Raw genomic sequence first — 22,662 nt, forward strand, 5'->3', positions numbered from 1 at the left:
GAATGAACGCGCATGCATTCAGCGCACCGCCAGCACTATCGCCGCTGCTCCCATAGAGCTCCCTGACGCTGGATCTATTCTTTTTTGAGTCTCCTCCCACCAAGTGGTTAAGAAACTGTTGGATGACCCAAAACACTAGCTGGGGGGTTCCTGTGTTGCGTTATACATTGAAATCGGTGACCTATGAATACGGTTTTGACGGAAGCAATTAAACAGATGTAATTATGTGAAGCACTCTCGCACAGGGCCCTGCAAGATGCGGGCCCCGCAGGAGCTTAAAGGAGAATTCCATGCTAGAAGGCTTTCTTACCTTTATTTGTAGTTGTTACGTCCCCACCAAAGAGGTCCAGGTGTTATTTTGTGCAAAAGTGCATTAATGGCTATTTCCCCTACCATAAGCCATTAGCCCCCTGTGCTAATTCGCTTATTTCCATCGCTCAAAAATCTATTTTTTTTGTATATATCCTCTCTTCATAATGTAAATAGTATCCCAAGCGGCACACTTTAATACTTATTTCGATGGAAATAAGCAAATTAGCACAAAAACCCAACCCCCATTGAGGGCTTATATTAGGGGAAATAGCGGCGGCGGTGGCTCAGGGGTAGAGTGTCTGGATGGTAACCGTAAGGTTGCCAGTTCGAACCCGGGCTCCCCCAGAGTTAGTGTCGAAGTGTCCTTGAGCAAGACACTGAACCCCTAATTGCTCCCGATGTGCTAGTTGGGGCCTTGCATGGTTTCCACCGCCATCGGTGTATGAATGGGTGAATGTAATGCACAATCTCTGTAAAGCGCCTTGGATAAAGGCGCTATATAAATGCACCATTTACCATTTAGCCAATAATGCACTTTTGCACAAAATCACACCTGGACCTCCTTGGTGGGGACGTAACAACTACAAACAAAGGTAAGAAAGCCTTCTAGCATGGAATTCTCCTTTAAGCTCCAGTAAATTCCATTGTTAATCCGGGCCTGGACAGACGAACAGACGGGTGCAAAACATACTCTCTCCCCATGACTTCGACGTGGTGGGAGACAATTATAAATAAGTAAATCAACTGTAACGGTCTTACCGTCTTACTCGTTATTTCCCCGTATTAAAAACTATATACATATTCAAAATAATTAAATGTTTGCGCCGTCTGTGAAGCCTAATTTATTATTATCCATGGACATGACAATGAATGCAGCCAGACAATTATTGTTTTCTTATGAAGAAAATAATACATTTTTACACATTGCCTATAGTAACTACACTGCATAATATATTCAGGCAGGAATTTGTCACAAGGTTATTTGCGGTGCTATTTATTTATGCAATTCAGATATTGACACATTTTCTTTCAACTAATTTGATGTGGGGTGTGTGGGTGTACATTTTGACCTGAGATCAGATTCTAAAAATGTCTTCTACATCCTGACAGTTTTCTGAAAAAGCTATGTTTCTATGTCAGTCGTTCTTCGATTTTTCAAAAATAGCAGACCTACAAGCTCGTTGTATGAGCTTGTAGATCTGCTATTTTTCAATAGCTAAAGCATAACATAATGCTAACACCAAAAGGCGTTCCCGCCCAAAATGGGTTAAGTATAATGATTTTTCTATACCAATTTGGCGTATTTCCATACTTATATCCACACCTGGAAATAACTACACTAAAACCTTTTTCGGACTAATTGGATGTGTACAAGGGGCCTAATGACCAGCCCGTTAATGACAGTATAATCACTGTTATAATGCATTATACAGTAGTATGATATGTCGCCATAAGTGGCCATTTGGTGCTTTAAAGTAAAATAAATGGCGTTGAATTTATGCTAGAACAAAGTTTCTGCCTACATGTCTACAATCCTGACCAAAAGCAAAAGTCGCTGAGGGACAAGTATGAAGCATTATGATACTTGACCTTAAGAGACTATGGGCAGTATTATGCGTGTCTTAAGTACCAGGTCTTATTACTTAACTTAAGACCTGGAGGCGTGGTCAATGCTGTTTGGCTATTCTGAGTGTCCAAACAGCATTGACCACGCCTCCAGGTCTTAAGTTAAGTAATAAGACCTGGTACTTAAGACACACATAATACTGCCCTATGTGTTATGATTTCTTTACGAGTACTTATAACTGTAATGATACTGTTTTATAAGCAGATTACATTGCTAGCCTACTTGATCTTATAAGTCATTATAGAGTGCTTTATAATGCGTCATGGTTATTGTTATAGTTTGAGTTCTTAATAACTATAATTACACAGCGATATAAGCAAATTATAAAGACATGGGTGTTCGGGAAATTTTAAATATTCAAGTAAGCCTAAGTAGTAAAGTGCCCTAATTGTAGCCTACTTGAGGAAATGTAGGGTTTTTTTTACCACTGAAAACATACAGCCCACACATGTATGCATAATTATGGGCCAATGTTTTCTATTAAATTCAGTTTTATTCTTTATTGGCATAAGAAAACAAAGCCTATGTATATCTACATTGCCTAAATAAGTGTAAAATAAAGCAATTCAAACTAAGAAATGCACACAGGGTACGTTATAATTAAGCTGAATAAAGAAATGAGTAAACAGAGCTGTCACATTGCAACTTGGGAAAAACTAGCTTACAAAATCACAATGTTAATGTTCATTTTGTTAGATATAGTTGCAACTACGGTATGTATGAGGCAAGGATAGCTATAAAGCCACCCTTTTCTCTTTAGACAAGCGTATACATAACTACTACACAAGCGTCATGTACGATTACATATACATAGGCATTGACGTATAAAGTATTTGAGCCATCTGGCAGGCTATGAAACCCGAGGAAATGGAAACACGCAGGCACGGTTATGCACCACAGATCAGCGCATTAGGAGAAACGCGCTCTGCCAAAATGTTGCGGTTTGGGTTGACCACGTTCTAATTCAGTTTGTTAACCACTTTTATAGAGCAATTTTGAGGTGGCAGCATTCTCTCTCTCTCCTGCATAAATGTAGTTCTCTCATACCTTGGCCCCAGGTGGAAAATGCGGCATTGGCCCCGTGCCTCCAGAAAGAATCTTCTTTTTGACCCCTGGGTAATTGACGAGATAGGTCTCCTCCATTTCTTCCCTGGCCGTGGAGGTGGATGAATTCACCTGGATCCCTTTGGGGGTTACTCTGCAGGCTGGCTCTTCGATGTGCACGGCTAGACAATGCAGTGTTTTTGGATATTCTGTGGTGTTGTCTCTGGTTTACTAATTAACCTAGTGTAGTCCTGGCCGGCTGCTCTCTGACAGATGGCGGGATTAGCCAGGGGGGGTTTGGAGATGGCCACTTTAATCTGTGGCGCTAATCCCTCGCCGTCCCTTTTCGGGATTGAAAGGGCTAATCTCCGCAGAAAGGCTGGGCTGACCAGTTGCACACTGCAGGATGTGAGAAAGGCCCAGAACTCTCCAGAACAAGATGCTTCTGGAAGGAATGAAGCGTAATCCGTTGGCATGACATCCGTGACAATATTGTCCTGCTGTGCCGAGGTCCATATGTTAAGTGATTATTATTATCCTTTATCGTACAGTCTAAATAAGCATCACAAATACACTAGTTATACAACCATAGGCTATATCAGAGCTGTAGTTATATAGTAGCACTGCACATACAGTTGGAGGCCATCGATATTGTCCTTTTCTTTTTGCTGAGGTTTGCGTGATCTGCGCAAAACCCCTTTTGGTGTTTTAAACATTATGTTATAATTTAGCTATTGAAAAATAGCAGATCTACAAGCTCATAGCGCGCCACCGAGTGGCGCGCTACGAGCTTGTAGGTCTGCTATTTTTGAAAAATCGTGAAAATATTTATTTCAGAAAACTGGAGGATTTAGAAGGATTTTTTAAAATTTTGAGGTCAGGCCTAAATGGGTCAAATGATAAGGGACAATATCGGTGGCACCCAACTGTACCTTTATTAATGGGAAAGCAATCAAAGCATCTACCATTCCATTCACGTGCAGGGTGGCAATACACCAGCCTGATTAACCCATTCTGACCTGAGATCAGATTCTAAAAATGTCTTCTACATCCTGACAGTTTTCTGAAAAAGCTATGTTTCTATGTCAGTGGTTCGATTTGTCAAAAATAGCAGATCTACAAGCTCATAGCGCGCCACTCGGTGGCGCGCTATGAGCTTGTAGATCTGCTATTTTCCAATAGCTAAAGCATAACATAATGCGGACACCAAAAAAGGGGTTCCTGCCCAGAATGGGTTTTAACCAACCACTTTCTGTATTGTACTCTAAAAACAACGAGACACAGGGTTCGTCCACACACTTCTAGAATATAGCCACGACACACTTCACACTCAAAGCTATTCTGGCACAACAATAATGAGTTTAATTCTGGAGTTATATCCGTGCCTTTATTCATTTCCCAGACCAGGCAAATTAATACAGGGAGGTAGTATAAAGCTCTCGTGACAGGTTTCCCACTAAAGCTAAGTAAGCAAAGCACCAAGAGTCTAAACAGTTTAATCATACCATAATTGACAACCTAAAACCCCAGTCTGTCTACTCTCCGCAACAGAAACATTAACAACACAAAGCCGCGCAGCTACACGCCTGTGGTGTCAGAATGAAAAAAGAAAAGAAAAGAAAAAACATTAAAAGGAATGACACAGCATCACAGCATGTAAATGGATGGGGACTCCTGCCTCCGTCGCACGCATGTGGAAGTGTTTGTCCTTGTGTGGCGCTTCTCAGGGTGGTCATGACATGTGACTGCCCCCTGGTGGTCACTTCTCAATGAGCGAGTCCAGCTGCTCCTGTAGGGAGGCCAGCTGTTGGAGCAGAAGTGAAACAGGTTTTGATTGATGCCCGACAGCCCTGGGGGTGTAACTGGAGGCTAAGTAGTGGTACTAGTCGTCTTATCTATACATCTATATCTCCTGCGCGCACACACGCACACACACACACACACACACACACACATGCCGAACAGCAACCATAACTGCGGTGATTGACACAGCAGTTATGATTGTGACCAGGGCAGAGCTCTGTGGATTCATCAATATACACCGCATTTTGCCTTTGTCAATAGGAACATAGCCTGGGGTCCACCTATATGCTTTCTACGGCATAGGCAGCTCCCGGCAGGATCCGCCGGGAGAATCTAGACGCAGCTGCGTGACATGAGACAGAGAGAGAGAGAGAAGAGTGTGTGTGTGTACGGGTGTGAGTCAATTTAACAAAGGTGCAAACGATCAGAAATCAACAGAGAGTGATCGACGTTTGCGCTACTCTATGCCGAATTGAAGTGGACTCGGTCCCAGACTTTTTTTTTTCTCCCTGGAAATAAAAACGTCTGGGTTCCCGAGGCTAACAGGAACAGCAAAACGTGCGGGTAGTGCTAGTTAGATGATAATTGGTTACAACAGGCATCGGCTGAGAACTGCAATCTAAATCTGGGTCGATTTGAGAAAGAAGTTTCATGGATGCTATGAGAGGGAAAACCGCTTGGGCAAGGTTAATATACCTGGCACTAAAAGAGAGGACATCACATTTGTGACTAAATTTGACTGAGGGACTGCCATTGGATTTTTTTGAATTTTCGTTTTTTCATGTCATATGAAAGCAGAGAATCATAGCTTCAAATTGACATATTGGTTGTTCAGTTTGACCCACCAGTTTTGGAGATATGGCTTATAGAGTAATGTCTTGCAGAGAAACAGCGAGGCTTGAAAGGTTCACTTCTGTGGTCTCTAACATTACACCTAGCTACATGTTTAAGCATTTATTTCATATTTACATGTCGATTTCAGCTCTGACACTTATTTCAGACATGCTCTAGTATGTGAAGAGTCTGCCTGTGCTATTAACTCATTTAAAAAAAAAGAAAAAAGAAAAAAAAAGTTTTTCTCCTTTGGTGAAAAGCTGGAATTTGCGCGATGGCAGTCTCTCAGTCAAATCTGGTCACATTTGAACAAGGTACAGCCTCACATTCATGCAAAGCACACACAGAGCAGACTCCCATTCCAAAATACCTGTTCCATCTCTCGCTCCTCCTGCTGTATAATCTCGTTCAATAAAGCCTGGAAGCGGTTCTGCAAAACAGGGAAATCAAGAGAGGTTTGTTCAGGTCAGCATAAACGACACTCATTAAAACCGAGATGGATTTAAATGTGTCCGTCCGTGTTCCAATCTGGCACCTGACATGGAAAGGCCACTTGGAATGCCAGTCAGGGCCTGACTGACCTTTCCCCTGGTTGTGTGATAATAATGAGTGGAGATGGGGGCCGCCACGACAGCTCCAAATGACACCGTCAAAAAGAGACTGCCGTGTCTGCTCATGTTTCACACGTTGTAAAAATCTCCCCCCCAAAGGAGTACTCGACAGAATGATGAATTTTCACAAGGTTTTATTTTTTTTCGTTTCTTTTTTTTTCCATTGTGCCAAGGAGTCGCTCACAATGGGGGCTGACGAGTGAAATGTAATAATTATGGTTTTAAAAGAAAAAGGAGAAGAAAAAAAAGAAAATGCTGACAGTCGAGGTTAACTGGGATTTGTGTATTTATGTAGAATGTTTACGGTTTTATTTATCTGAATGTACAATACTTGCATGGTTGTATTCAAGCACATGCATATGTTCATTCTGTTTCAGCACTGTGTGTGTGTGTGTGTGTGTGTGTGTGTGTGGTTCACCTTCAGGGCTTGGTTCTCTACTTTCATGATGAGTTCCTCCTGCTGTTTCTTGCGAGCGCGCGTTTCTTGGAGCTTAGCCTTGACGTTGTTCATCTGCACCTGATACTCCATCACTGTGGGCCACAGAAGTACAATAGATTCTTATTATTACAACGTACTGTACATACTCGGTGGCATCAGCTGGCACGTCCCCGAGTCTCTCTTATTCCAAAAGGAAGGAATTAACCCATTTTGGGCGGGAACCCCTTTTGGTGTTAGCATTATGTTATACTTTAGCTATTCAAAAATAGCAGATCTACAAGCTCATAGCGCGCCACCGAGTGGCGCGCTACGAGCTTGTAGGTCTGCTATTTTAGAAAAATCGAAGAACGACTGACATAGAAACATAGCTTTTTCAGAAAACTGTCAGGATGTAGAAGACATTTTTAGAATCTGATCTCAGGTCAAAATGGGTTAAACTCACTATGAACATGTCCAGGGGACACACTGACTATGGTTTTACCCCAAAACAAACAAACTAGAGAATCATGGGTAGATTTGTCCCCGATTACCACAAGAACTGCTCATGACGGAGCGTTCCGCCCCAATTAAAATCCAACTGTCAACTGCTCCTGGCGGAACGCTCCGTCAAATCAGCTTTATTATAAAACAGGGTCGCTGTATTGTTTTTTTTTGCTTGGCCTTTCCTTCTTCAGCGATCCTAGGCCGGTTTCGCACGTGCGCACTGCCGTTCACTTCATGTATACAGGCTGACTTAACGCTCAATCAACGGAGCTCTCCGTGGTTTTGACAAAACGCAGTCCTCCACCAACATGCTAATGTCTGTGTGTGTGCGTGGTCTCAGTCCTCCACCAACATGCTAATGTCTGTGTGTGCGTGGTCTCAGTCCTCCACCAACATGCTAACGTCTGTGTGTGCGTGGTCTCAGTCCTCCACCAACATGCTAACGTCTGTGTGTGCGTGGTCTCAGTCCTCCACCAACATGCTAATGTCTGTGTGTGCGTGGTCTCAGTCCTCCACCAACATGCTAATGTCTGTGTGTGCGTGGTCTCAGTCCTCCACCAACATGCTAATGTCTGTGTGTGTGTGGTCTCAGTCCTCCACCAACATGCTAATGTCTGTGTGTGCGTGGTCTCAGTCCTCCACCAACATGCTAATGTCTGTGTGTGCGTGGTCTCAGTCCTCCACCAACATGCTAACGTCTGTGTGTGCGTGGTCTCAGTCCTCCACCAACATGCTAATGTCTGTGTGTGTGCGTGGTCTCAGTCCTCCACCAACATGCTAATGTCTGTGTGTGCGTGGTCTCAGTCCTCCACCAACATGCTAATGTCTGTGTGTGCGTGGTCTCAGTCCTCCACCAACATGCTAATGTCTGTGTGTGCGTGGTCTCAGTCCTCCACCAACATGCTAATGTCTGTGTGTGCGTGGTCTCAGTCCTCCACCAACATGCTAATGTCTGTGTGTGTGCGTGGTCTCAGTCCTCCACCAACATGCTAATGTCTGTGTGTGCGTGGTCTCAGTCCTCCACCAACATGCTAATGTCTGTGTGTGCGTGGTCTCAGTCCTCCACCAACATGCTAATGTCTGTGTGTGCGTGGTCTCAGTCTTCCACCAACATGCTAATGTCTGTGTGTGTGCGTGGTCTCAGTCCTCCACCAACATGCTAATGTCTGTGTGTGCGTGGTCTCAGTCCTCCACCAACATGCTAATGTCTGTGTGTGCGTGGTCTCAGTCCTCCACCAACATGCTAATGTCTGTGTGTGTGCGTGGTCTCAGTCCTCCACCAACATGCTAATGTCTGTGTGTGCGTGGTCTCAGTCCTCCACCAACATGCTAATGTCTGTGTGTGTGCGTGGTCTCAGTCCTCCACCAACATGCTAATGTCTGTGTGTGTGCGTGGTCTCAGTCCTCCACCAACATGCTAATGTCTGTGTGTGTGCGTGGTCTCAGTCCTCCACCAACATGCTAATGTCTGTGTGTGTGCGTGGTCTCAGTCCTCCACCAACATGCTAATGTCTGTGTGTGTGCGTGGTCTCAGTCCTCCACCAACATGCTAATGTCTGTGTGTGTGCGTGGTCTCAGTCCTCCACCAACATGCTAATGTCTGTGTGTGTGCGTGGTCTCAGTCCTCCACCAACATGCTAATGTATGTGCGTGCGTGGTCTCAGTCCTCCACCAACATGCTAATGTCTGTGTGTGTGCGTGGTCTCAGTCCTCCACCAACATGCTAATGTCTGTGTGTGTGTGCTCAGCCGAGAGGTTGAGTCGAGACAGCCGAGTTGATTTATGCCGTCGTACCACACGAGTATAAATTAACCCATTTAGGCCTGACGTCGAAATTTAAAGTGTCTTCCTGTCAGTTTTCTGAAATTCCTGTTTCTGTATCAGTGGTGCTCAATATTTCATGCCGGAAACTATATGTAATAGGCCGCCGACCCCCACCTGAAAATATGTTGTTCCAGGGACCCCACAGAAGCAAGGCTTTGAGTTAAAAACTTTTGCTTTGAAAGAATATATATTGAAAGATTTGCGCCACATTTTCACGATTTTTCAAAAATAGCAGACCTACAAGTTCATAGCGCGGCACTCGGGTGCCGCGCTATGAACTTGTAGATCTGCTATTTTTCAATAGCTAAATTATAACATAATGCCTTATTAAAACACCAAAAGGCGTTCCCGTCCAGAATGGGTTAAGCATAAGAACTGCACTGATTACCAGGACACAGAGGACATTATTGTCATTAAACTGGCTACTTCACAAAACACTTGGTGGTTAGCAACTCGACAATCTGTGCAATCGATAAGAACTCCAGGAGAACAAGTGATAGAGAAACAGAGCGTGTTCTCACTTATTTTGTTCTCACAAAGTAGCAGAGAGAGAGGGGATGAGGAACACACAGGCAAGATAGTAAGGCAGGGCTTAAATTGAGTACTAGGCAAGTCCCTTGCTGAGCCAGCAGGAAGCTCCATCCTTAACCCATTTCGGGCGGGATCCCCTTTTGGCGTTAGCATTATGTTATGCTTTAGCTATTGAAAAATAGCAGATCTACAAGCTCATAGCGCGCCACCGAGTGGCGCGCTACGAGCTTGTAGGTCTGCTATTTTTGAAAAATCGAAGAACGACTGACATAGAAACATAGCTTTTTCAGAAAACCGTCAGGATGTAGAAGACATTTTTTAGAATCTGATCTCAGGTCAAAATGGGTTAACTCCAATTCTACACACCGTCTGTAATGGCAGGAGCGGGGCCAATTTGAGGGGATAGAGGAAAGCAGATCAGTCTCCTGTGGTGTCCATGGGGAGCCACATCCCCACACAACAACAACAACAACACGCTGTGGTTTATTTCAGCAAAACAACAACTCTATTCAAAGTTCAATGTTATTATCTGCAGCCTTATCTACAAGTCTAATTGTGATTCTCCCCTGAAATAAAAGGTTTCAATCAAAGAACGTTGGGGCGTGTTGTGAGCTTGTAGATCAGCTATTTTCGGCGGAGAGATTTGGTGTAGAGGGCCTAGAGGGACAAATAGTAGTTCAAATAGTAGAGTATTGTTGTGTTTCTGGAATTACGACTCCTAGCAGATGGAACTCCTACGGCTAATTAGAGGCTTGGAGGGCTGGTAGAAACAGAGAGAGACTCTAGACCATTAAAGCTGCTATAAAAAATATTTTTTCAGTATTTCTGCAATTTTTAATGACATTTCTTTTGTTGGGGGGGGGGGGGGGGGGGACACATCTCTGTGACACATCTAGGGGGCGGCAATCTGCTTTCAAAGATTTTCTTATAAGTTGGTCGATTTGCCTGTCTACTTCCTGATTGGTTAGTCATTTCTGCAGGGGTTTTTTTCGACCAAGGAGCCAGGTGGTTCGGGGCATCTGGTTAGGATGCCTCTCGGGCGTCTCCCTAGGGAGGTCCTCGAGGCACATCCCACTGGGAGGAGACCCCGGGGCAGACCAAAGGCGCAGTTGGAGGAAACACACATCGACTCACTGGCCTTGGAACGCCTCGGGATCTCCCCAGGAGGAAGTCACTAATGGCGGTGTGTGGCGGCCATATGAACCCAAGTCAGTCTAGTTAGGACATGTATCCACGTAGTGGACTTGTGTGTGATGCCTAAACTACACATCCAGTTCTGGTTAGAATTTCCGGTTAGAATTTTGTCTAGAAAAACTTTACAAATGTAAAGTGAGACGCAATCTTATTTTAATTCACTCGCAACATAGATTTTCTAACCACTACCGACGACGCTTTAGTTGAATAAAGCTTGTTTTGATCAAAAACGCAATCAGAAATAAATGGATTTAAAACATTCAGTTAATATTGAAGTGGACGGAGTCAGACTTTTTAACAAATGAACTGCTCCCGACGGAAGGTTCCGCCAGTTGGACTCCAACCGGCAAAACTGCTTCCGGCGTAACGTTCCGTCTGATAAGCTTTATTATTGATATCAAACCGGGTCGCTGATTTATTTATTTTTTGCTTGGCCTTTCCTTCTTTAGCGATCCTAGACCAGGTTGCGCAACCGCGCTGCCATTCACCTCGTTTTATACAGGCCGACTAAAAAGCAGAATAACTCGAAATCCACGGAGCTCTCCATGGTTTGGATAAAACGCGCGATGTTCGGAGGTCTTTGCTGATCATCCGGTGATCTAGATGGGAACATTGGCGCTTTCTAGAGCAAGGATGGCTTCATTTTAGCTCGCTAGCATTGACGCTACTTATTTAGCATAAGATGGCCGCCCCAAACAGGATGTGAATCCAACTAGGGCATTAAGCAACTAGTCGACTATTCAACTAGTAAATCCACTAGTCGACCTTGTTGGTACTAGTTGACTAGTTGATAACCGATCGCCTAGCAACCCAGAGCTATAGAGGGTATGCGCGTGACATCATCATCAAACCCGGAAGTTATGCAGGAACGCCTACGTGGCCTTGACAGCCCATATACATCCAAACAGAATAGTCCGATCTGATTGCATTAAACAACGTTAAACTCACTTTGCATGTTGCTTTGCCACTCGATGTGCCATTCACTTTAAGCATGCGCATACCCTCTATTCATGCGGTTTCTGAAGAGCGCGATCTAACTTAATAAATGTGCATGAATGAACATGATAGTCTCCCCTCACCTATCTGGTGGTTCCCGTCGGTCTCGTGTTCCGCGGGGTCAGACTCGTCCAGCTTGTCCTGCAGCTGTCTGACCAGGTCATCCTCCGTGTCCATGATGTTCAGGTCCTCGTCGTCCTGCCGCTCGTCCTCCTCCTCATCGCTGCTGCTACTGATGTCGTTGAAGATCTCCCTCAGCTCGTCGCGTTGGGCTGAAGAAAACCCGACGCAATCATGGGTTTAAAAGCTAAATAAAATCTCTACTGTTTCGACATATACTGCCAAACCAGGTGAAGAAATCACAAATTGAGGCTTTAAAAGTTTGATTTTATATGGAATATCCAAGACTATTAGGATTTTATGGATGATGTCTTCTGAACATATTGCTAGTAGTTTGAACACATACAATGCTGTAATGTAGATCGGCTGTCATGTTTACATAGAAGACATGCAATCCAAATCAGTCGTGGTGACTGAGCACCCATTCTGGACGGGAACCCCTTTTGGTGTTTTAAACATTATGTTATAATTTAGCTATTGAAAATAGCAGATCTACAAGCTCATAGCGCGCCACCGAGTGGCGCGCTACGAGCTTGTAGGTCTGCTATTTTTGAAAAATCGTGAAAATATTTATTTCAGAAAACTGGAGGAATGTTACGTAATTGAGGTTTACGACAGAGTGAACGTCAGACACAGTATATGTTGTAAATCTAACGTAAAGAGCGTTTCACCTGAGGACCCGTGGCCCATCTTGTGCCCCGAGGTGCCCGGCGAGGAGTCCAGGTTGGCCAGAGAGCCGTGCTGGTCCGCCTCCTTGGACTCGTCTTCATTTATCACCTCCCACCCTGAACGCCGTCGTGGTTAAGGCGTACGAACTCAACGGAAAGAGCCTGGACCTTATACCCACTATATAGTCTAGTAGCCAGCCCATAGAGCCCCATTGTGAACCCGGACATGTTGAGTACACCAAGGTTTTATGTTGGAAATGTTTAGTATGGATCCCCAGCATGGAGAAACTGATAGTCTAGTAGCCAGAATGTGAACCCGGACATGTTGAGTACACCAAGGTTTTATGTTAGAAATGTTTAGTATGGGTCCCCAGCATGGAGAATCTGATAGTCTAGTAGCCAGAATGTGAACCCGGACATGTTGAGTACACCAAGGTTTTATGTTAGAAATGTTTAGTATGGGTCCCCAGCATGGAGAAACTGCCGGATGCTAACTTGCATATGTTGAGCAATTTTCATAATATGTGACCATACCAATTACAACCTATAAAAGGCAAAATATTCAAAATTTCATCATGCTTTATGTAGCATGTGATGTGTCAAACTAGGGGGTTTTCATGATGCTGAATCCATTCAAAGCATTAGTTTTGAGAAAAAAAACACTCATTGGGCTAAAAACGGCCAATGCCAAATTGATGATGTCAGCACATTTGGGCATGGCCGTTTTAAGCCCAATGAGTGTTTTTTTGCAAAACTAATACTTGGAATGGATTCAGCATCATGAAAACCCCCTAGTTTGACATGTCACATGCTACATAAAGCATGATGAAATTTTGAATATTTTGCCTTCTATAGGTTGTTAATGGTATGGTCACATATTATGCCAATTATGAAAATTGCTAAACATATGCAAGTTAGCATCCGGCAGTTTCTACATGCTGGGGACCCATACTCAACATTTCTAACATAAAACCTTGGTGTACTCAACTTCACTTTTTGGCTACTAGACTAATAGTCATCAGACCACCAACGCCGGACGGAAATAGTCGCTCTACACTACTGCGACCTGCTGATGCATGAGCAATGTGACAATGTACTGTAGTCCATCAACATACTGTACACCCAAGACATATCCCAAAAAAACAACCCACCCGGGTGTGCTCCGGTTATGCCAGGCAAGTTTGTAGCTTCATCACAGCGCTAACGGGCTCTTTGCCCATTAGTACGGGATGTACTGTATCTCTTAACCCATTTTGGGCGGGAACCCCTTTTGGTGTTAGCATCATGTTATGCTTTAGCTATTGAAAAATAGCAGATCTACAAGCTCATAGCGCGCCACCGAGTGGCGCGCTACGAGCTTGTAGGTCTGCTATTTTTGAAAAATCGAAGAACCACTGACATAGAAACATAGCTTTTTCAGAAAACTGTCAGGATGTAGAAGACATTTTTAGAATCTGATCTCAGGTCAGAATGGGTTAACTTAACATAAAAAGCATTAGACAGAGAGAGATCACGTGAGGCTTTTTTAGAGGAGAGGTGTGTGGAAGCATATTTAGACCTGCTGCCAGGTAAGACAGAGTTTAGGTTTGTGTGTGTGTGTGTGTGTGTGTGTGTGTGTGTGTGTGTGTGTGTGTGTGTGTGTGTGTGTGTACTGTAGCTAAAAGGATACGCGTACTGACAGCATCAGCGTCAGTGCTCAGCAGTCTCTTCACCTCTTTTTCCACATCAGGAGACTCGATGTACTGCGAGATAGAGAGAAGGGGTTAGATACGCTGCTATCACACACACACACACGCACGCACACGCGCGCACACACAAATCTGGCTACATGCCAGCCAGCACATTAGCGATTAAAAACAGGAGGGCCAAATCAATATAGCCTCAGCTTGGCTCTGTACCCTCCAGAAGATTTATTCAAAAGACAAAGTAGAAGCCCCAGTGTTCACTCACTCACTTTGATCATAGCAGTGGCGAAATTGCTTTCCGTGCATACCTTTGGGGCAAACTAAGACGGAGAGCCTTTATTTATATGTAAATCTTACGTTTTCACTTTCAACGCAGTTCCTGTTTTTTATTAAATGTAAATGGTGTAGAGAAAGAGACGGATGATCAGAGGAGATGCTAAAAGAGATGAATCACACAAAGGGGTGAGGGGGGGCGAAATGAAAACGTCAGAACCTTCTTCTTTGCGGTCTTCCGGAATCTTCTCTTGCGCGTGTTCTTCAAGGGGCAGGTGACTGGAGACAAAAGGAGAATAAGTACATACAATGTGAGACCACTCGAGTGGATACAGCTCCATCAACTGCAGAGGGCAAGCTGAACTTCCTGAATTACTGATGCAAAGTACCCGATTCATATTGGGATTCAAGTACCATACTCGGCACATTGCGCGCGCGTGCGTGCGCGTGTGTGTGTCCATCCATGTTTCAACTCTGTGATAACCCATACATATTTACATCTTTGACAGCCAATACCACCAGATGTTGTTATGGTTGATGAAGAGTCCAGGGAGGTGTCTGTATTAGAGATAGCCTGCACCTTTGACCACAGCCTAGCCCATTTTGACCTGAGATCAGATTCTAAAAACGTCTTCTACATCCTGACAGTTTTCTGAAAAAGCTATGCTTCTGTCAGTCGTTCTTCAATTTTTCAAAAATAGCAGACCTACAAGCTCGTAGCGCGCCACTCGGTGGCGCACTATGAGCTTGTAGATCTGCTATTTTTCAATAGCTAAAGCATAACATAATGCTAACACCAAAAGGAGTTCCCGCCCAAAATGGGCTAGAGGAAGCCTTTATGACCAAGGTCATTAAATACCAACCACTCCTAAATACCATCTCAGAGCTGGGCTAATAGGTGCAGACTATTTGTGTTTATCTTCGGCATGCCTATAGGGCATTATACCCACAGACTGGTTGTTAGAGGGTGTTCCAACAACTTGGGATGCCCAAAAAGGAGGCAAAAAGGCTGGCAAAGTATTGTGGCGTCTCTGCTATAATTGGCAGCCGCCGGCCACATATGGCGGAGTCGCTGCTACTTATACCCATAGATAGATGCTGAGTGACATGCCTGTTGTACCATGAAAACACATGCCATGCTTTTGTAAGTGTAACTCTACTGAACCTTTACTATTTGTATGCTTCTCCTTTGTGTGGACATAAATAAATGGTTAAAATATGTGTGTGTGTGTGTGTGTGTGTGTGTGTGTGTGTGTGTGTGTGTGTGTGTGTCTGTGTAGAGTAGACTGTGCACACTTACTGCCGTGATTCCAGACAAACTTCTTGTCCTTGTTGTCCTTCTTGTCCTTCTTTTTGTTCTTGGGGTCTGTGCTTCCAGTAGGCTCCTCTAGAGGGGGGTAAAGGTCTCCATCTAGTGTACACACCAGCATCTAAGACATAGATTGTAAACGAGGATTAAAGCAAAAGAAAACAAAAGAGGTAAAAGGCAAAGTCCCAAACTCACAATTTTCAATTTGTGAGACAAGCGTGTCTGTCTGTCTGTCTGTCTGTCTGTCGTGTGAGAACTGCCAGTTTTATTGTAATCATTTTTTGGAGGTGAAAACTGGAGTGGAATATATTAACCCATTTTGACCCGAGACAGTTTTCTGAAAAAGCTATGTTTCTATGTCAGTGGTTCTTCGATTTTTCAAAAATAGCAGACCTACAAGCTCGTAGCGCGCCACTCGGTGGCGGGCTATGAGCTTGTAGGTCTGCTATTTTTCAATAGCTAAAGCATAACATAATGCTAACACCAAAAGGGGTTCCCGCCCAAAATGGGTTAATTAGAATAAATGTGAATATGATGGGATAGGTTAGGTGTACGCTACTGTATTTTAACTTAAGTCATAATAATGGTGATACCCGGAGAGCCAAATATTTTCTGAGGTGGTACTTGGTGTAAAAAAAAGGTCGAGAACCACTGCACAAGACCGATTCAGAGCTCTGCAGCTCAATCCGTCGGCAACTCACATTAAAACTATAGGGATGCACCGATATAGAAATTCTTGGGCGATACCAATGTTTAAAATAACAATTTAGCCGATACTTGTTTTTATTTCCTCCTTTTGTGCCAGGGAAACTATACATCTTCAATACAAGAAATACATTTGCATATACAGCTTGGCAGACTACAGATAAACCAACACACCAACAAATGTACAGTATGCTTATCAACAACAGATAAACATCGGCTACTGCCATCGGTTAATGTCAGTTTTATTTGCGGATACCGATATTGACCGATAACGGCAAATACAGATACATCGGTACATCACTAATTAAAACTTGCAGAGTTGTTATTAGTAATGAACAAATTAAAATATGAAATTGTTTAGTGTGTGTTGACAGTTATAAATGAAAGACCATTCAGAAAGTCCCATCAGTGACCAAGCCTGAAATCGATTTTCTAAATTCATCTTTTGGATTATTTGCACGAAATATCCAAACGATGAAATTAGCAAATCAGTCTGGATTCCAGACTATCGGTGTCCTGGAGTTGGGGAAAAATAGCATCTCATTACTTGCACCATTTAATAAACTGTCCTAAAAGATAAAAGCCATGAGGTACAGTTGGGTGCCACCGATATTGTCCCTTATCATTTGACCCATTTAGGCCTGACCTCAAATTTTTTTTAAAATCCTTCAGTTTTCTGAAATAAATATTTTCACGATTTTTCAAAAATAGCAGACCTACAAGCTCGTAGATCTTGTAGAGCTTGTAGATCTGCTATTTTTCAATAGCTAAATTATAACATAATGTTTAAAACACCAAAAGGGGTTCCCGCCCAAAATGGGTTAACTGTCCTTTTGCGCAGATCACGCAAACCTCAGCAAAAAGAAAAGGACAATATCGATGGCCTCCAACTGTATGATGATTGTATGGATATTATGATGATTGCTGTTGTTATTACCTGACAAACATCAGCAGTCTTATAAAATGTCTTCTTATCTACTGTTTTCAGTGACTCCAGGATGCAGGGCAGATCTACTAGCTTGCAGGCCAAGGGGACGCGGTCCACTCGCACTATGCCATGACGACCGTCCGCTAGAGCACAAACACAGACAGTGTCATGTCAGGATTAGCACGTTTTACCAAATGCATTGATAGCAAGCGATAGTGAAATATATGCATAAAAAAGCGAATATAGCATATCTACAAGTGACCTTGACTTGACTTGTAGATCGGCTACTGTGGCTATTTAAAGCCGCTATAAGCAATAATATGTCAACATTTTAATGACCTTTTTATTTTTGTGTGATTCAGACAGCCAGCAATGAGTAGAACGCTCCCAAAAATAATTTTGTCTCTGTGACACATCTAGGGGCCGCAATCTGCATTCAAAGATGTTCCTAGAAGCTTTGTCATTGGTCGAAAAAAAACCCGGTCGCAATGACTAACCAATCAGGAAGCAGACAGGCAAATCGACCAATGACAAAGCTTCTAGGAAGATCTTTGAATGCAGATTGTGGCCCCTAGATGTGTCTTTTTTTGGGAGCGTTCTACCCACTGCTGGCTGTCTGAATACCAACAAAATAAAAAATAAAAAGGTCATTAAAATTTGGACATATTATTGCTTATATCAGCTTTAAGTACAACATGGGTGATTAAATCAAGGAAGCCACAACATTTCAGCTTTGCCATATGATGATATTAAGATATCTTGTCTTCAACCATGAATCATATCGATATTACCGTATATTGATGTTTTGTAGCAGAGATAACCCTATCCTGACGTGATAGTTATTTTTTTTATGTGGAGATAACATAAACCCATCAAGAAGTAAATAATGTTGTGGCGCTAGGTGGATGTCTAATCATTCTGTAAGGTGGGATTACTCTCAGTATTTAAAAAGTTCATCAGTGTGAGTGACTGTCTCACTGGATATCCGAAACGTTTATCATCTTGTCAATTATTTTGAGGTACCGTATATATGGAACAATAAAAACTATGGGCGTTTATTTCTGTGTGTGACCCTCCATCAGGCACGTGCAGAGAGGGTTAGAGAGGCAGGGGCTGAAATCCCATAAGAGGGCACTTTTGGCCCAAAATAGCAGATCTACAAGCTCACAACGCGTCGCGCTGCGACACGTTGAGAGCTTGTAGATCAGCTATTTTCGGGGCTTTATCTACTGGAGATGCGGTGTACGACATGCATTTCGAAACAAATTAGTTCAGGAGACTTCAGGAGAAAAAACTATTCTCCTGAATGCTGCCTTCCGGCATGGCATGGAAAGGAGAGGAGGGCATTTGCATTTCTTTCACCACAGTAAATGCTGCATTCGTGGTCTGGAGAGGGCAGTTGTTTTACAAACGGGTAAAGGGGCAGGGGCCTGAAGCCCCCTTTGATATCCATGTGTGCACGTCCCTGCCCTCCATGGTTTGATTTGTTACAATCTGAAACTGTGTAATAGTGACTGGTAAATTGACTTACGGTGCAACTCAATGGTGAGTCTGTCTTTAATGTTCACACTGCCAGACTGAGCAATCCTTCTTACTGTTGATGCATATTCCTTAAAAACAGAAAGACAATGACAGAATTTAAACACCATCAGCGTATTTCATTTCATTTTTTTAAAGAAATGAATATTGACTTCTCTTACCTGGGGCAGCCGGAGGACAAACTGACTCTCCAACTCGTACGGAGCATCGTCCTTGTTCTTTGATCCGACCTTTCCGACTGAAATGAGAACATTTTGAATAAGGAATAAGGATCACTATGGAATACCTATTTAACCCATTTAGACCTGAGGCCGATTCTAAAAACGACTTCTAAATCCTAACTTCGTTTTCTGAAAAACTTCAACAAAAAGGGGGAAAAAAACTGTTATATAACTGCTATATATTGTCTCTGTCGGGTAGAAACCTCATACAGTATGTCAGGGGTTCTCAACCCGTGGGTCGCGACCCCTCGGGGGGTCGCCAAATTATTTTGGGGGGTCCCCAAATTATTTTCACGATTTTTCAAAAATAGCAGACCTACAAGCTCGTAGCGCGCGATCTGCTATTTTTCAATAGCTAAATTATAACATAATGCTTAAAACACCAAAAGGGGTTCCCACTTCCCGCCCAAAATGGGTTAAGGTTATTGTAGCAGTCAATTTATATTGGGGGGCGGGGCGGGGGTCCCGAGACATTGCCAAAGCATTTCCGGGGGTCCCCGGCCAAAAACGTTGAGAACCCCTGCAGTATGTCACAATCAGTTACCTTTCAGGATTCTAATTCAAATGTAGCAGTTTGACAAACTCAAATCGCGCGTGGCACTTTCGATGCGTTGGTTTTGTGTGACGTTATAGTATGTTCAAGTAGGGCATTTATTTACAAAAAAAAATCACACCCGTGTGAACTGAGTGGTGCAACTCCCCCCCCCCCCCTCTCTCTCTCTCATTAGCAGGCAACAGTTCAGCACTATCTCTCTCTCTGTTTTTGGCACGACAGCGCCCCTACTGGTACTCATGAGTCACACATGAGTCACACACACACACAAACACAAACATAGGTAAACAACACGGACATTGCTGTTCCTTGGAGTGGTTGCACCACTCAAAAACACAAAGGTTAAAATATGGAGATAAAATATTTCTGCCCAACAACAGCGATATAGCGACGACTAAAATGACACAGAGGTGTTCCCAGCTTAAAAGGCATTACAACCATAGAGAAGGTATCTGTCGTATTTGACCAGTCCAAACCAACAACTCCTTACTACAAAACTATTGCATGTAACTACTAGTGTCAACGGTATAATGGTTGACAGTATAATGTATTTATACCCAATGGCAGTAGCATTGATGTGGTCTTAATATGATGTTGTTGCAAGGAGTTGCAACTAGTTGCATTGGTGCGGACTGGCTCTTAAAGGGATAGTTCAGATTTTTTGAACTTAAGTTGTATGAAATACTTGCCATTAATATAGTGGTTGCAACTGTATTAATTGATTGCCCGAGTCCTGTGGTGGGAGTTCTGCTCTGGTTTTGGTGAAATATCAAGTAGTTCCGGTCATTTTGTGGGGGGCACTGGGGGCCACGCAGTAAAAGTAAATGAATCCACAAAACTAACGTCATTTGTATTGTTGACCTATTTCTAAAATATTAGTGCAACTTCCGTTCTTTTTTTACCCCTCTATCACACAGAACTGTTTTTTGTGTCCATATCACTACGCCCAAAAAATAGTTCCATGTGATAGAGGGGTCAAAGTTGAACGAAAGGCGCGCTAATATTTTAGAAATAGGTCAACAATACAAATTACGTTCGTTTTGTGGATTCACTTTTACTGCGTGGCCCCAGTGCCCCCCACAAAATGACAGGAACTACTTAATATTGACCAAAACCAGAGCAGAACTCCCACCACAGGACTCGGGCAATCAATTAATACAGTTGCAACCACTATATTAATGGCAAGTATTTCATACAACTTAAGTTCAAAAAATCTGAACTATCCCTTTAATCCAGAGCAATTTACAGTACGAATAAGAACAACACAGGCTAGATTTTCATGTCAAGGTCCTTGACATACTTACGGTATATCAACATTGTATAAAGTATGGAGTATCTACCCTAACCCTAAGTGGGGAACATAGAACCTGGGGGATTAGGGCTGACCCGGACAAGTGTATCCATGGTCCAGAATAGTAGTAGTAGGCAAAGTAGTGAAGCAGCCTACATCATCATAACTGGACAGTTGCAACTGCCTGACCAGTTTCCGTTTTTTTTATAGTGCAACGCTCTGTGCACACACAAATACAACAATAACACAAAAACATAGCAGCAAGAAAACATAGGTAAAATGTACATGGCTGTAAATCATCAAGAAAAGTAAGACCACAATGCAATGCAACCACTAAATGTACTAAATGTTATGACCCTACTGTAAACAAGTGTAATGCTTTATGATGGTGTCGTCCACAATTAACAGTTTTTGTATTGAGTTGTGCTTGAAATGTACTGTAATTCTCCAAACTGTTAATAAATACTTCAATCAATCAATGTGACGGGGGGAAAATAATCTAATGGGTTTGGGTTTTTAGTAAAACCAAAATAAACAGTGACGATGACGCATGATTTCAAACAACGAGCGGTTTGCATATCTGTCAATGAAGTATTCAATCAATCAACAAAGATATTGTAAAAGCTAACATTACATTGTGGTGCAGCGTTAGCTGAATGTGATCGATGCTATTGCTAACAGCAGCTTATTAAACCAACGTGAGTCTTTCTCAAATAAGAAATACAGCTATTACAAATGTACTACTACTTTATCTATATGTAACATAACAATATCTATCGTTAGTCGTCTAGTTACGTTTGTTTTCCGCAGTGCCATCAGGCTCAGGCTATCTTAGCTAACGTTAGCTAATCAAGCTAAATGCAAAGCAAAACGTTTACCTTTCAGTTTGGAAGTAATCTTTGTTTTCTTGCCTTCCATGTTACAGCTAACGGTTACACAAATGTGTGTTTACAAAAGTAGAAGAATGTGGGTAACAACGTGAACTGTAGACTCTTCTAATGAATTCGTATTCTCCTCATTGAAGGTCTCTCTAAAAGGAATGGACCAGAGCTACTGTCTATAACTACTATATCTATCTATCTGCTGTGTTAGTATTCGTATTTCGTGCTGCATTCAGGAGTCAGCACCCACCCTCGGAAAATGGACCTCCATATTCTGACCCTAAATACTGTACCAAAATAAATCACGAATCTCTACCGAATCCATGTGGTGTCCCAAAACCTAGCCCCGTTTGACTGTGACCTCCCTTCGAGGTCACAAATGGAATGGAGTTTGCCAAATTATTATTATTCCCTGTGGATTTACAATTATAGAGAGAGAGATACGTCATTAGTATAGACGGATGTGTGCGTGTGTGTGTGTGTGTGTGTGGGGGGGGGGGGGGCATAGACTCCCAGGTCTCAGTGTAAGAATGGAATGCGGAAGTTCTCATTCTATTTCAATGAGAAAGTTCCAATTATGTATGGTTGGACTTGGAACTACTTGCGTAGTCTCTCTCTCAACGGCACTGGTGCGCACAAAGCGTTGATATATATATTTTTAAATAAAAAATAATACTCTTTGCACATTTCCTACAAAGAAAGAAAGAAATAATAGATTCCACAAATTAACACGTTTTGCCACCTTTTATTTGTTGATTTTAACTTGTGTGTTTTATTGTATTGGTGTGAAA

General features: G+C 42.8%; 1 protein-coding gene across 1 annotated transcript; it reads right to left on the bottom strand.

Moving 5' to 3' along the window:
- Window positions 1-4,338: 4,338 nt before the first annotated feature.
- taf7 (TAF7 RNA polymerase II, TATA box binding protein (TBP)-associated factor) lies at window positions 4,339-22,259 on the bottom strand. The gene is made up of 12 exons (XM_079522883.1): window positions 21,869-22,259; window positions 19,087-19,163; window positions 18,918-18,996; window positions 17,396-17,529; window positions 15,745-15,874; window positions 14,665-14,723; window positions 14,156-14,228; window positions 12,490-12,603; window positions 11,782-11,970; window positions 6,650-6,762; window positions 5,991-6,050; window positions 4,339-4,787 (listed from the first exon to the last, which is right to left on the bottom strand). Exons 1-12 carry the CDS (start codon window positions 21,906-21,908, stop codon window positions 4,743-4,745), a joined length of 1,113 nt encoding a protein of 370 aa, XP_079379009.1. The 5' UTR covers window positions 21,909-22,259; the 3' UTR covers window positions 4,339-4,742.
- Between the last annotated feature and the right edge of the window lie 403 nt (window positions 22,260-22,662).

This window comes from Electrona antarctica, assembly GCF_951216825.1.
Source record: "Electrona antarctica genome assembly, chromosome: 1".
Taxonomy (NCBI): domain Eukaryota; kingdom Metazoa; phylum Chordata; class Actinopteri; order Myctophiformes; family Myctophidae; genus Electrona; species Electrona antarctica.